A 16,651-nucleotide genomic window follows, 5' to 3' on the forward strand; every position below is an offset into this window, starting at 1 on the left:
AACCAGGGTGCCCCCAGCTGTTGCAAAACACACGGACTGATATATTTCTGCCCTTTGAATACTGTAGTAGTTAGCTGCTTGCAGGAACTTAAGTTTCATACTGGAGTACCCCTTGTAACCAGCGGTTCCCTCCCAACCAGGGTGCCTCAAGCTGTTGCAAGACACACGGACTGATATCTTTCAGCCCTTTGAATACTGAAGTAGTTAGCTGCTTGCAGGAACTTAAGTTTCATACTGGAGTACCCCTTGTAACCAGCGGTTCGCTCCCAACCAGGGTGCCTCAAGCTGTTGCAAGACACACGGACTGATATCTTTCAGCCCTAAAAAGGTTTTTTTTGGGTGCTGTCCTTAAAGCAGATGTTACACTAGTGCTTTAGAAGTAAACTGGACCCTGAATATACCACCTAGCAGAAACCTAGCTATCACTTTCCCTATACAGCAGGAGCAGCTTCTCTGACCCTCCACTTCCTAAGCCTGCATGCTGAATGAGGGTAAAATTGCATCCGTGCAAGAGGTAGGAGGGTCTGGAAGGGAGGGACTGCTGCTAATTGGCTGCAATGTGTCTGCTGACTCTGACTCACAGGGTCAAAGTTTACTGCAATGTTAAAGTATAGGGGGCGGATCGAACTTCACATATATTTGCCCGGCGATGCGAACGCGAACATGCTAAATTCGCCGGGAACTGTTCGCCGGCGAACAATTCACGACATCTCTATCCAGGAATTAGGGGATAAGTGTCTGATCTTGGGGGATCCAACCACTGGTCAAGAAAGGTGGGGTCTGGAGTACACTGAGGATGGGTAAGTAGCCAGAGCCAGAGTCGTGTACAGGGATCCTCCTGCAATCAGACACTTATTTTCTATCCCGGTTAAAGGGGTACTCTGGTGCTCCAGCTTTCTGAACATTTTGTTTTCTCTGAGAATTCTCGGAGCTAGAAGTCGTGATTGTGACATCATGGCCATGCCCCATGTGACGTCACGCCATGGCCCCTCCATTCATGTCTACGGGAGGGGGCATGTCTGCTGACATGCCCCTCCACAGACATGAATAGAGGGGACGTGGCATGACGTCACGTGGGGCGTGGCTTTGATGTCACGACCACTTCTGCAGAAACCCGGTGTCTGTTTAAAATGGAAATGAAGTGATTATTTCTGTCATGCGTCATACAGGTTAAATCTCGTTGAGAAAACAACCCAATTTGGCATTAGAAGTGGTCTTCTATGGGAGTGGTCTTCTTAAAGAAAATAGCCACTATGTCTAATGTAAAGTGGACTAAAAATCCATCAGTCAAACTTGGTCTGGATACAAGGGTCATCTTCAAAGAGGTGGTCTTTTGGAGCGGATTCATTGTATATGCTGTAAAGAAGCTTCTATTGTGTCTCGATTTCCATTTTGTATAGATAGAGCTGTGGATATCTTTACATTCTACACGTTGCCTTTTCCCTACATGTTCTTGTTATTTCAGGGACTTGCTCCCCTTTGGAGTAGGTAAAGCTCTAAGCTCATATTCTGGAGAGGCCTCCTGGATAAATCTCCGAGCTACATTAAAGGAGCCAGTAATTCTGAATGTGCTGTCAGTCTGGGATTGTCGGTACTTACTAGAATCTAAGATGCCTTGTCTCATTAATCCTGATATCAGATGATGTGGCACCATTGACAAAGCTCAGTTTGTGACTATGGTAAACAGTCCTATGGAGAAACCTCTGTGGGTACAATGTGTACACTGTGATTCCTATTATAAGCACCAGTAAAAGCTCACTTCCCGTGCATACTTAAGAGATGTCTAAGAGACAGATCTCCTCCTTATTAGCTGTGGCAGTAAATTCTCTCCAAATATGTAACTGATCTGATTTAGCGATACTGACAAAGTCAACTACACACATTTATTTCAGGAACTTTCCCATAAGCAGAATGGATGGCTGAGAAATATGACAAAGCAAATGACATGATAGTAAAATACAATCTGCAGCGCAAGACTCAATTATAGATTCTATGTGGTAATTTGCAAAAATACTGGATCTCATTTATCAAAAACATCTCAGACAAGAAGACCTCATTGCCCGCAGCAACTCATCAGGGTTCAGCCTTTCCTTTGTAAAGTGCGTTGAAAAATGAAATATGAAATCGGCATACCCTCCTGTTGTACTGTATAGTATTTCTCCAGTCTGCTGTCAAATCTTGGTACTGCTGTCATCGATTATATCAAATTGTCAGCAACTTACCAATAATAGCCAGCTTCCTGGTGGCGTCACTGTAATAGTGAGATCGGATATGGCGGATAATCTCTGCAGCGGATAGTGCCGCAAATAGGTGCAAATCTGCAATAAATCTACAACAGAATCCACATGTCATCATTCTGACTGCATATTTTCTATGGATGTTACCCAAGTAAAATTTCCCATGTCTGAATCCGGTCTAAGGCTCTGTTCAATGCAAAGCCCTCTCAATGCAAGCCTTTGGAGGGGGCGTGACATAACTATGCTCCGTCCCCGTGATCGCCAGTAATCAGACTCGGAGCGAGCACGCTCTGGGGGCTGATTCTAACGAGGTGTGGCGTGGAAGATTATGGGTGTCCCTAGCGGTGGGACTCCCGTGATCAGGCATCTTATCCTCTATCCTTTGGATAGGGGATAAGATGTCTTAGCGCCGGAGTACCCCTTTAAGTCAGAGGATTATCCAGCCTGTAAAAATTAATGGTCCATTCTCTGGTCTGGCCCTCAATATTAACTCTGCCCATCAGCTTAAAGAGGCTGTGTAAAGGGGCCATGGCTTCTTTAATGCTTACTTGTGCTTGTTCTTGCAACTGCCATGCTATGAGAAGTGCAGTGCAAGGAACTGCAGCCATATCCTATACCTTGCAGCACCATTAAAATAATATGGCAATTGCAAAGATGAGTGCAAATAAAGGCAGAAGAGCCTGCAGTGCTCCTAGAAGTGCCACAGACCCCTCAAATAGCTGGCCGGCAGGGAAATCCCAGGAATCCGACAAATGCCAATCTAATAGTAAAGGGGTTGGCCAGGGAATTTTTTAAAATTTTTCAATAACTGAGCTCCCAGCACTCCTCCGGTGCCGCTGAATCATTCTTCTGTCCTTCGGCCCTGGTCTTCTTCCAAGTTTTGGCGCCTGATGTGTCATACTACGCTGAGCTAATCACCAGCAGCAGCGATGTCCTGTCTCGGCCTGTCATAGACTGAATGGCAGTATGATGTAACGGGCCCAGGCACCAAGAAGAAAGCTGGGTCTGAACCTGTCACATGACACTGCTGCTCAGCCTATCACTGGCTGAGGCAGAATATCGTTGTAACTGGCGATATTTAGAGCGCAGTATGACGTGTTGGGCCCCAAAAACTGGAAGAAGACTGGGGCCTGAGAACAAAAGAGTCATTTCTTGGCATTGGGGATTGGTAGAAGGTAAGATTAAGTTTATTACTTTTATTATGGCAGCCCGAACAGAATTAAAAAAATAAAAATAAATTCTTAGATAACCCCTTTAATGGCTTATCCTTAACACAGGTCATCAATTTTTACAGGCTGGAAAATCCCTTTAAGAAGTTTAAGGTAAATAAGAAGCTGTAGATTTAAAAATGTGACTTCTTTCCCAATTTAGCAGCCTCTTCTGTCTTGCAATAAATGCCTCCTGCCATCCTTGCTTACATGCACTACTCAGCACCAGCTTAACTCGGCATCAGTAAGTGCTGCAGTAACATTGAGGAAGGAGTTGGGTTCCCATGATCAGAATTAATTTCTACCAAGGAGATATTTGACACGCTGGGACCTACTGTGTAAATAAAGTTTTGAAGAACATTCACTTGATTAGTTTACGGAATAAAATGACATTATGGTTTTTTTGGGAGGTTTTTTCTACAAGTTCTCCGCAGATCGAATTCGAGAATGCCTGCTCTTCACACTGTAGATTTCCACACATAAAAGGAGGGAAAAAAACACAACAAAGTACAGAGCAAGCTGTGTAATCTTTAACAAGATGGGAAGTGTTGCTTTCTAAAGTCTTGTGGTTATTTAGCCTCAGCACTGCTAAGGTGTAATAGCTGCCTCAATCCTAGCATCCAACTGTGAGAGCTCTCACGTCTTACAGTTTCCGACACAGACAGATCTCAAAATACAAGCTCCCATATTGTGCATCTGTCTCCAGCTCATTTGTGACTATAACATCAGCAGTTTATTTGCATGTGTGATTAGTTACTCCATAGATGTGTCAAGATCACCCAGAACAATGCGTCTTCAAATGTTAATGAGGTTCTGTTCACCCCATTAGAATTTGGCTTGAACTCTACGATGTTATATTATGTTCCTGGTGCATCTGTAGAATATTAAGGATTATTTTAGCCTGTAGATACTTACTATATCTCAATTAAATAACCTGATTAGGAAAGTTGGCGACTAAAGCTACCAATCTGAATTGATGGACTTGTGATGGATGTTTAAGAAACATGAGTTAAAGGGGTACTCCACCCCTAGACATCTTATCCCCTATCCAAAGTATAGGGGATAAGATATCTGATCACGGGGGTCCCGCCACAATCTCCCTGCTTCACCCGGCGTTAATTTAGAGCTTCGGGTGCAGTGCCGGAGGCTTGTAATGTCACGGTCACACCCCGCTCATGACGACACGGCCATGCCCCCTCAATGCAAGTCTATGGGAGGGGGCGTGACGGACGTCACGCCCCCTCCCATAGACTTGCATTGAGGGGCTTCCGGCACTCCACCCGATGTTCTAATCAAACGCCAGGTGAAGCAGGGAGATCGCGGGGGTTCCCAGCAGCAGGAAACCCATGATCAGACATCTTATCCCCTATTCTTTGGATAGGGGATAAGATGTCTAGGGGCGGAGTACCTCTTGAAACGGGTTGTCTGAGGGTAAAAAATATTTTATATACTGTATGTCTAATGGTGGTGTTAAAATAATAAAGAAGTAATATTCACCTACCCTGACAATGGGCCTTCAAATGTTAATGACGTTTGGTTCACCCCATTATAATTTGGCTTCAACTCTTCAAAGTTATATTATGTTCCTGGTGCATATGTAGAATATTAAGAATTATTTTAGTCTGGAGATACTTACTATATGTCAATGAAATAACTTGATTAGGAAAGTTGGTAACAAAAGATACCAATCTTAATTGATGGATTTGTGGTGGAAATGTAACCAACATGAGTTTGGGGGATAACGTGAGTCTGGGGGATAAAAAATATTTTGTCTGGAGGGGGTGTAAAAATTAAAGAAGTAATACTCACCTACCCTGAGCCTCCTCTGACATTTTCACTCCCTGTCCTGCTCATCACGGCTAATTCTTGGTTCCCAGTGACACGTTGTTCCCACAGAAACTGCCTAAGTTTCTGGATGATCTTCAGTGCACTTTTTGTGGGCATTACACAATACCAAAAACAAGAAAGAAGCAGTGACGTGAGGAAACCAGAAAGGGGCCATGTCATATATAATTTTTTTTTCACCTTTAAACAACCACTTCAACTTCTGAATGTATAGAAGGTGATCTGACGGCTGATCATAGTGTTGTGAGGTGCCTGATGGTGACCACCCTGCTGAGAAGATAGCCAAACAATAACCTAACAGATATCGCCATTTGCTTGCAAACTCTTGAACACTTTACTCAGATGAGGCACTTTTAGTTTGCTGGTTACAGAAAACATATGTACAATTCACAAGGTTTGGCTGTTCTCACTTGGAGACACACACTTGAATAATAGTTGCGGTTCTGCATGGCAAAGTCTTTTAAACTCGTTCTCTTTCTACTGATCCAGGGTCATGGGAGTAGACAGTCTTTGATCTAAAATATGGTTTAGGGCTAACACTGCAGTTTTTGTGCTATAACACCACTAAGGGTCTATTCACATGGCCGAATTTCTGTTTGCAAATTCTGCATCAAATGAAAGCCCATAGACTTCTATGGGATTCCGCACTCCCATTCAAACTGCGGAATTTCCGCTTTCGGAATTCCGCAAGCGGAAATTCAACAGTGTGAATACGTGTGCGGAATCCAATAGAATTCTATGGGCTTTAATTTGAGGCAGAACTCGCAAACGGAAATTCGGCCGTGTGAATAGACCTTTACGAAATATCTCAGATGTCACACTTCTGCACTAGGAGTCCTTTGGCTTCAGCTCCAACTTACCTCACTTACCAGTTGGTAGGCGCCATCCACAACCTCAGCCCACTCTGTCACTGATCACATGACCCACTGCGTTCCATGGCTTCACCGACAGTTTCATGGACCAGGAGTTGTCTATGCAGTTACTGTTTCACAAACTTCACATGTCACAGCCCTACACCCTTTGCATGCCAATGTCTCTTGAAACCTCTGTCTCTCCACACCTCACACACACAGACCAGGAATGCTAATACTGTATCTTTCTCAAGACACTTGGCAGTCGGTAAGAGTTTTTGTACAGTACATTATTGCCCCGTTTCCCACTCCTTTACATTCATGGCATAAAAATGAGACATGTACCATAAATGTCTGATCATTTGAGGTCTAACATCCTTCTAATTCATGAAAAATGAATGCTTTGGATGTTTACTCAGATGTTTCAGTATCTCACACTTACTGTCTTTTGCAGGAAATACACCATCTGATGAGTCTGAGGAAAGAGAGAAAGAACCAAAAGTGCTGACCTTCCCAGAGTACATCAATAGTCTTCTAGATACTGGTACCAGGCGACTGATTCAAGGCTTGCGCATGGAGTGTCAAAGTCGTGGGCGATGCTCCTCCTATTGTCAGCTGTGCCATGTTACTTCTAGTCCAGATGCTCCACCTGAACCTGTTCTTCTTGAAGTCACAAAGGCAGTCCCAATATATGAGCTGGTGAGCAACAACAATGCTACCCAGCAGGTAAGGCCCTATCTAGTGAACGTAATAGATGCTGCCCTATAGGAAAAAAATGTGTAGAAAGGACACACATGGCACTGAAGCAAGTGTCTTATTGAATTTTCTACAGTCCATCTGCTGGTGCGCCAGCAGGTACAAATATATTAGGCTAGTCCACTATAGATAACCCCGGTACTGCTGCACCAGTATGTAACCTGCTCTGTTGCTCCTCTGACCATCAGACCTCTTCGATGCTCAAATAAAAAAGTTAATACATAGAAAAGAATGGAGCACTCACCCGGTCTTTAAATAAATAAGATTGCGATCTTCTTTATTTCATATCACAAACAAACACATGCAGGAAAGTGGACTGGAGCAGGGAGGTGGGGGAGTGATTGGGCGACGGTCCATATGGCGCAATGAGCGCTTCGTCAGGCCCCTCGTGGGAGAGCAGACAGAAGCAGTGAGGTGGGGGAGTGGTTGGGCGACGGTCCGTATCGCGCAATGAGCGCTTCGTCAGGCCCCTCGTGGAGAGCAGACAGGAGCAGTGAGGTGGGGGAGTGGTTGGGCGACGGTCCGTATCGCGCAATGAGTGCTTCGTCAGGCCCCTCGTGGAGAGCAGACAGGAGCAGTGAGGTGGGGGAGTGGTTGGGCGACGGTCCGTATCGCGCAATGAGCGCTTCGTCAGGCCCCTAAGGGGCCTGACGAAGAGCTTATTTCGCAATACGGACCGTCGCCCAACCACTCCCCCACCTTCCTGCTCTTGTCCGCTCTCCCACATGTGTTTGTTTGTCATATGAAATAAAGAAGATTGCAATTGAAATTTTAAGACCGGTGAGTGCTCCATTCTTTTCTACGTATCCGGTGTGTATCTACAAATATATTAGGATAAGAAGACCTGAAGGTGACTTATAAACTGATCACTATTCTTCTGGGCAGCAAGGGGAATTTAAGATTCCTTTTGACCCCGCAGGTCATATTCAGAATACTCCCATGGCTTAGCTCCAATTGTAACATTGTGTAAGCCACTAGGCAGATGATTAGGATTATGCTAGTGACACTGCATGTACATTTTCTACTGCAGATGTGTGCAGATTAGGGCTTTCTAGCACTCAAGTTCTCAGTCCAAATTACTGAAACTACTGGGCTAGGGTCTACATGGGTTGGTGCAAAATAAGACTCCACTTTACTCACTGTTTGGCGGTAATCTGTGGCACAATGCTTGGAAAGGTACATCCAGAGAAGTTGTCATCATGTGACAAACACACAGCACTGATCTGACCATTTTTCCCAAATTAGAACAGGGATCAGAAAAAAACTGATTATAGATAAGACAAGTGACATGTGGTCTATATGTAAGGTACGCCTAGCATTAGCAAACCTAGGACCACTATACTTGGTCTCCCAAGGAAGAGTAGAGCTGAGGGACACACAAGTGGCTCTAGTTAAACCCGGGGCCCGACTACTCTTGTCTACCCAGCAAGAGCTGAGAAACATGTGTCCCTGGGAAAGTTCAGACCAGAAATAGCTAGAACAAGTTAAGGACCACCAATATCCCCAGGAGAAAAAAGTTGGATTATGGACCTTCTCCTGCAATTGTTGGTTAAGTGATGACCAAATTACCATTTAGCTATTTACATTAGATGTTTGCAATATGTAGCAATAAGAGAAATATTCATTTTAGGCACACTGTAAGACCTCGGTGTATGCATGAAATTAAGTACATTGCAAAGACATATATATGCAAGATTCTACAGTACCTGATACATACATTATATACATACATCTAGCTAACCTTTATATACTCAGCCACCTGACAATTCTCTCATGGGTAGCAGCTGGAACATCTGTACTGGGGCACCACAACATCATGTAAGGGAATTGCAGATTAAAAATCCCTTGCATGTTCTTTAGTATGGGTCCAGGGGGAACCATAGATTAATTCTTACTGTTCTCATGTCCCAACAAGCATAATAGTTAACTAGGGCAATAATGCTGACAGGAGCAGATACAAAAATCAGAGGAACCCCTAAGAAATCTCAAAATGGGCCCTAAACCTAAAAGATAAAAAAGATCAAAGCAATAAATGCATGTTAAAAGACCAAAAAGTTTATATACTAGCAATATAAATCTGCATGCAAGAAAATAGTGCTTCACTCTGCAAGGTGTAAAATAAAACTTGTGCAATTCAATGGCAAGTACAATATGGACGAAAAATAGTTGTATTTTGAAGCGTAATACCAGTTTTTTATAATACAAGTACACCATGTGAACATTGCCTTACGTTGGAAAACAGTATCTTAGAGCAGTAACAGATCAGGGCAGGTCTATCTATATCCCAATTGTTGTGACTAGGATAATAAAAAAAACAACAAAAAAACACAGCCCCGCCCTACACCACATGCTCCACATATCCATGTGAATTGTGGATATGAGGTCAGAATGAGGACGGAATATAAGGTCGGGATGTGAGGATGGGATATGTGCACGGAATATGAGGGCTGGATATGAGCACGGAATATGAGGAGGGGACATTAGGATGAGATATGATGACGGAATATGAGGATGGGATATGAGCATGGAATTTGAGGATGGGATATAAGATATAAGGATGGGATATGAGGATGAGATATGAGGACGGAATATGAGGAGGGGATATGAGGACGGGATATGAGGTCGGGATATAAGGATGGGATATGAGGACAGGATATGAGGATGAGATTTGAGGACGGAATATGAGGATGGGATATGAGATCGGGATATAAGGATGGGATATGAGGACAGAATATGAGGACAGGATATGATCATGAAATATGAGGACGGGATATGAGGTCGGGATATAAGGATGGGATATGAGGACGGAATATGAGGACGGGATATGAGATCGGGATATAAGGATGGGATATGAGGACAGAATATGAGGACAGGATATGATCATGGAATATGAGGACGGGATATGAGGTCGGGATATAAGGATGGGATATGAGGACGGAATATGAGGACGGGATATGAGATCGGGATATAATGATGGGATATGAGGACAGAATATGAGGACAGGATATGATCATGGAATATGAGGATGGGATATGAGGTCGGGATATAAGGGTGGGATATGAGGACGGAATATGAGGACGGAATATGAGGTCAGGTTAGGATATGAGGTTGGGATATAAGGATGGGATATGAGGATGGGATATGAGGACGGAATATGAGGACGGGATATGAGATCGGGATATAAGGATGGGATATGAGGACAGAATATGAGGACAGGATATGATCATGGAATATGAGGACAAGATGTCAGGTCGGGATATAAGGATGGGATATGAGCACGGGATATGAGGACTGAATATGAGGTCAGGTTAGGATATGAGGTTGGGATATAAGGATGGGATATGAGGATGATATGAGAACGGTATATGAGGATGGGATATATGAGATCAGTATATAAGGATGGGATATGAGGTCAGGATATAAGGATGGGATATGAGGATGATATGAGAACGGTATATGAGAACAGGATATAAGGATGGGATATGAGGTTGGGATATGATGATGGGATATGAGGCCGGGATATGAGGACAAGACGGGTGTTGCTCTTCCTCTCCCACAAGGTTTAGGTAGGAAGACCAGGTACGGCTGGGAACTCTGCTAGTTGAATGTGAACAACAGACATAGAATTTGTTTATGGAAATGAATGAAAATCCATTTAGTGTTTCATCTTGTTTTATGTTCTTGGATGCATCTTATTCTTGACCTTATTCAAACCTATAAAATACTGAATGTTTAAATATATTTTTCGACTTCTCATTTATAATAAGGAATAATTTATGCTGTAGGCACACCAAGCTCGGCTCGGTGCTTTTATACCTGCAGATGCACTTACATCCCACCGTAGGGTACATGTTATCAAATACATAAACCTATTTAATGGCCTTTACTCCTTTAGCACAAGTATCTCTGAACTGGTAAGAAATGAAAAATAGAAAAACGCTGCCCCAATAGCATGACCGTTGTCATAGGCTATTAATATTAACTCATATTCCTGTATGCAATAGTAATAAATTATTATGTTATTATAATGAAAAGAAAAGAGCGCTCGGCACCGGGTCTTGCAGTGAGTTTGTGTTGTCGGGGGTTAACACTTGGGCGGTGCAGTAGCACGTAGACAGAGATGCGACAATGTAAGGAGAAAGAATCACAGCGCAGCACTCACCCTTCCAGTGGTTTATTTCACTGTGATTCTTTCTCCTTACAATAAATTATTATGTATTACAGGGAGCAAATAACAATTGGTCATGCAGGTCACATCTATACAAAACTACATTACAAGTATAGGCCAGCAATCTTGGAGGTTTAAAGGGGTACTCCGCCCTTAGACATCGTATCCCCTATCCAAAGGATAGGGGATAAGATGTCTGATCACGGGGGTCTCTGTGCAGCACCTGGTGTTCATTTAGAAAGTTGATTGCGGGCGCCAGGGCACACAACGTCACAGCCATGCCCCCTCGTGACGTCACACCACGCCCCATGAGTGCAAGTCTATGGGAGGGGCGTGATGGTCACCACGCCCCTTCCCATAGACTTGCATTATGGGGTCATGATGTGACATCATGAGGAGGCATGGCCTTGACTTCATGAGCCCTGGCACACACACTCAGCGTTCAGAACAAAATGTTCCAAATGATAAGACAGTGGAGTACCCCTTTAAAGGTAAACTGTGAACATGGTTTTCCAACAGGGCCTAGGTCTGCTAACTGTGGCCCTCCAGCTGTTGCAAAACTACAACTCCTGGCATGCCTGGACAGCCATTGGCGTACTTTCCAAGCATTTAGAGGTCCACAGTTTGGAGAGCACTGCTCTAGGGTGTATGGATGTCAAAGAGAGGTTGTCCTCTTGGTGCAACTCTCTATAAGTGAAGAGCCACCTCTCTTGGGACCTTCATGTAATTATTTATAGAGTGCTGACATATTCTGTAGCATGGTATTCATTAACGTCCTCATTAGAGTTTCAATCTTATTTCAAAATTGACCTTTCAGTATGTTTTTAGAGCATAGTAGAAAACCAGAGTACCTGGAGGAAAGACAGGTAAACCTTGCCTTGATCGGATTCAAACTTGGGCCCAAAGCCTTAAAAATCCAAAGTGCTAACCACTGGGCCACCAGTACAACTTTTATTGGTGGGAAATATCTTGCTGGCAAAGTCAGCTGTTTGCTGAAAGCCTGGGGAGCCAGAACTGTGGTGATCTCCTGATCACTAACAAGGTCACCAGGGTTTGGATGAGATAAGTCTTTCAGTGTCCACGATAGTGTCTACAATATTTCATAATGAACAGAATTCTCCATACAGTGCTCTCTCAAGTTACAATATGAATTGGTTCTAGGACGACCATTGTATGTTGAAACCATCTTGAGACCATAACTTGATGGAAACCTGGTAATTTTTCGGAAGCTCCCAAAACATCCTAAAAAAAAAATAGGAAGAAGTAAGAAATAATAAAGAAAAAAAAAAGTAGATAACTAATACAGATAAAGCAAGTCCTTACATATAAAAGTAAGAAAGATCTGCTGGGAGCTGTAAATCACTGTCTATGTAGAGGACAGGAGCTTCTTCAGGGTCCTGCACAGTACACACAATGTCCTAAAAAAGTAAAATGGAGCCTCTTCGCCTGGTGTCTAAATGAGCAGCTAACCCTAGTACATGTAAAGAGTAGTACAGAACATGTAGTACCACCCTGTACTGTAGGAGGCGCTACTAGACAGCCAGTCAGTGCATATACTTCAGTAATACAGGTGTTTTACCAGTGAATGCCCTTTCTAAATGGTCAGTTCTTCCAGCCATTGACATGTTTCGCAGATCTGGACTGTCCGTAGCATTGTATGTTGAGACTGGTATCAAGTTACGATGGACCAGAAAAGACCATATGTTGAAAATATTGTAACCTGAGGCCATTGTAAGTTGAGGGATCACTGTAGTTACAGCAAATTAAGAATCTGATACCTGTCTGAGATAAGATCAGTCTAGCCAGTTGAAAAGCATTTTCAGTTTCAATGTTCATATTGGAAAACATTGGCTGAAACATTTCCCCCTGTTGGTGATTACTATTGGACAATTAGAGCAGAATCTCGACTTCTATAGTCCCCTGGTAGATCAAACAAACATAATCACTTTCTTATTCCATTGTGTGAGTTTATGCAATAGAATAATATACAATAGAATTTATACAATATTTTTCTATGTGTAATATTAGGAATAAGATCCTTTAAAAGTAAATGTACACCTACAAACACCATGTTGTTTTTAAGGTCCACCATGCCCTGCAAGTTGAACAGTTACATTCTGGCTTACTATAGCTGTTCCTAGAAGGAGTTAAAGTACATCTGCAGCGTGATTAACACTTATCCCCTATCCACAGGATAGGGGATAAGTGTTTGATCGCGGGGGGTCCGACCGCTGGGACCCCCTGCGATTTCCTGTACGGGGCCATGGCTGTCCCGTGCAGGGGGCATGCCAGCCGCAGCATGACGTTGCAGCCGGCACGCCTCCTCCATACCTCTCTATGGGAGAGGCGGGGAGGCAGCGTTCGTGCCTCCCCGTCTCCCCCATAGAACCGTATGGGGACTTGGAGGAGACGGGGCATCACCGTCGACCTCTAGGTCGATGCTACGTCACCATGAGCGCTAATGGTGGTGCCCCGTTAGGGAGATCGAGGGGGGTCCCAGCGGTCGGACCCCCCGCAATCAAACACTTATCCCTTATCCTGTGGATAGGGGATAAGTGTCATACCGCTGCAGTTGTCCTTAAAGGAGCCTACTGCATACTGCTTTATTATTGAAGTTAATGTGTAAACAGTACGCAGTAACCGCTAATGGGGGCTACAATGAACCAATGTTTTATCATTTAAGCCTATACTGTATTTTCTGCCTATATGTAACTGCAACACTCATGTTGCTTTACTTGTCTGTGTAGTAGATCTGTCTATACTTAGGACATTCAGATTTAGTTAAAATTGGTTGTAAAATTTCTACTTAAAGCATACTCACGTTGCCCGGTCCAGTACGGTACCCCTGTTCACCTACTACAATGATGCCCCATCCTACTGACATTCCAAACACACTGGGGGAGATTTATTAAAACCTGCCCAGAGGAAAAGTTGCTGAGTTGCCCACAGCTACCATTCAGCTTCGCTTCTTTCACTTTTCAGGGGCATTTTCAGAAATGAAAGAAGCGATCTGATTGGTTGCTATGGGCAACTCAGCAACTTTTCCATGTTTTGATAAATCTTCCCCAATGTTACCATTTAGAAAATCAGCAGAAGATCCAGAAAAGCATGTAATCCGGTGAAGTAAACTGGGGGACTGTGGTTAACTAGTGCACTGGTGTTGTACTGGGGCAAGGTGAGTATGCATTATTTTATTCATTAACAGTCCTAGTAAACTCTTATGTGTTTTTGTTTTACTAAACCAGAATATCCTATAAATGAGGTACTACGGTGGAAAACTATTATTTTTTTTCAAACTGGTGCCAACTGGTGCCAGAAAGTTAAAAAAAAATTGTAAATTACTTCTATTTTAAAATCTTAATCCCTCCAGTACTTATCAGCTGCTGTTTGCTCCACAGGAAGTTGTTTTCTTTTTGAATTTATTTTCTGTCTGACCACAGTGCTCTCTGCTTATACCTCTGTCCATGTCAGAAACTGTCCAGAGCAGAAGGGATTTGTTCCTACTCTGGACAGTTCCTGACATGGACAGAGGTTTCAGCAGAGAGCACTGTGGTCAAATTGGACAGAACTACACAACTTCCTTTGTAGCATACATCAGCTGATAAGTACTGGAAGGATTAAGATTTTGAAATAGAAGTAATTTACAAATCTGTTTCTGTAAGTTTCTGGCACCAGTTGATTTAAAAAAAAAAAAAATCCATCGGCGTACTACTTTAACCTTAAATAGTAGGTTGTACAATAAAATAATTATTGGAACATTTTTTTGCGCCTCTATTTTCCCATGTAATGTTGCCTGTGTGTCTCTGTTCTCCTGTTAGGGTCAGTGCTCAGCTGCCCGTCTGTCTTTCTGTTACTGCAAGATTCTGTGCTCAGCTGTCTGTCTGTCTGTCTCTCAGTTGCTGCAGGAAGCGGTGCTCAGTTCACTTTGGTGCTCAGGTCGTGGTGACGTGATTGAAGATTGGTGCCGATGTGACTCCACAGCATTTGGTGCGGATGGACTTCCAACATGCGCCCCTCTACCACAACCAGTGTAAGATTCTAAGATGTAAACATTCATACACAGCGAGAGCTCTATTTCTGCTTTCATTTTATTAAGTGTTCTCTCATGCATGCATTTATGCTTATTTGTATATCTTTGGCTTCTTTTGTCATGCATAAAGTCAAATGAGACAAACATTTTTAAAAAACTCCATGTTTTCTAAATGGGTCAAAACAACTCAAAGGGCTGAAAATGGGACAAATCGGCTATTAAAGCCTCTGGATGTCATAGAGCTTCTCCAGAGAACACTGTGCTAGGATTATATTGTCCTTGTCCCCCCTGAGGGCAAGTTAAAGTAAAGGAGATTGAACAGAGAAGAGAATTATACAGCCCATAGGGAGAAGGTACACAAGTATCCCATAGATTCACCCTAAGACCTTATTGGGCTTCTAGGACTAAGTGGCAGCCAAGCAAAACATTTTCTGAAACCTGCACTCCATTGTTGGGAATTACAGCTCCAGTCTGAATAGAGAATTTTTGGTACAAACTAGAAGCCAGTTAGTTTTGTCCTCAAGAAATAGACACTGGGCTAGTGTTATGGACTGGAGTGGGGTTCCCAAGTTCTCACCCCACCATTCTTCAGTATGTAGACTACCCTAGTTCCAGCAAAAGCCCACTATTAATTCCTCTATTTTTAAATAATCTGCCTAGAGTAAAAGTTGTACTCTCTACAAACTATGCCAGTATCTGGCTTCCTTCTGCACCACACCATCAAGGACAACCCAAACCACACCAGGCCGGATACTATACAGCAGTGGCTTCCAAGTTCTGGATCTCCCGATGTTGCAAATCTACAACCCCCAACATGCCCGGACAGCCAACGGCTGTCCGGGAATGTTGGGAGTTGTAGATTTGCAACATCTAGATTTGCAACAGTATGGAGATCACTGCTATACAGGATGCGCTGTGGGGAAAATACTATCAGCAAACACCTACTGTGTAGCCCCCCTGTCTCATATAGTGTGAGACAACCTTGTGATTGTCCATGTACCGGTGTGACAAGATCTACACCAACCTTGACCACAGGTCCCAGCCATCCCATATTGTTCTCTCCCATGGCTACACCTGTACTTGATCTGGGCTACTGCAAGACATTCTTCTACCCTTCGATTCCTCCATCTTTGTTGCTGATTCTTATACCCTCTTTGTCTCTCCGCCATCACCTTTCACAGATCACCGTCATCCTTTGTGCTTGCTCGGAGTGCCTGGCGAGTTCCAGTTCTTGTCTCGCTAACAGGATATTGTTTGTAGCCGTCTCATCTTTTATATGATGCAATAAAACATATTTTATTGATAATTATGTTTCCACAGTTCCCAGTCTCATGTTCTGTTTCACACATCTCTGAGCTTTGTGGGATATGAGTAATAATTTTCTTTTTATTAAGTTATGGATCGCAGCTTGCTAAACCAATTTGGTAAGCCGTGTGCGGCGCGTCTGTCCTCTGTATGTTTCATGTGCTATAAAGCACTTTCTCTGCTCCGTAATCACATCTATAGGGTTGTGTCACTGATTCGTAAGTCAAAATCATTACAAATATGGCAAGTCG

The 16,651-nt window shown here is 43.3% G+C and overlaps 1 protein-coding gene across 3 annotated transcripts in view; it reads left to right on the forward strand.

The window, feature by feature from the left end:
- The window catches only part of ASTN1 (astrotactin 1), a 583,832-nt gene that overhangs the window by 528,210 nt on the left and 38,971 nt on the right, over positions 1 to 16,651 (forward strand). For all 3 annotated transcript variants that reach the window (XM_056532005.1, XM_056532006.1, XM_056532008.1), the window contains 2 exons: positions 6,596 to 6,867; positions 14,962 to 15,095. In XM_056532005.1, coding sequence (XP_056387980.1) covers positions 6,596 to 6,867; positions 14,962 to 15,095 — 406 coding nt within the window. The remainder of the gene's footprint in view (positions 1 to 6,595; positions 6,868 to 14,961; positions 15,096 to 16,651) is intronic.

This window comes from Hyla sarda, chromosome 7 (genome assembly GCF_029499605.1).
Source record: "Hyla sarda isolate aHylSar1 chromosome 7, aHylSar1.hap1, whole genome shotgun sequence".
NCBI classification, from domain to species: domain Eukaryota; kingdom Metazoa; phylum Chordata; class Amphibia; order Anura; family Hylidae; genus Hyla; species Hyla sarda.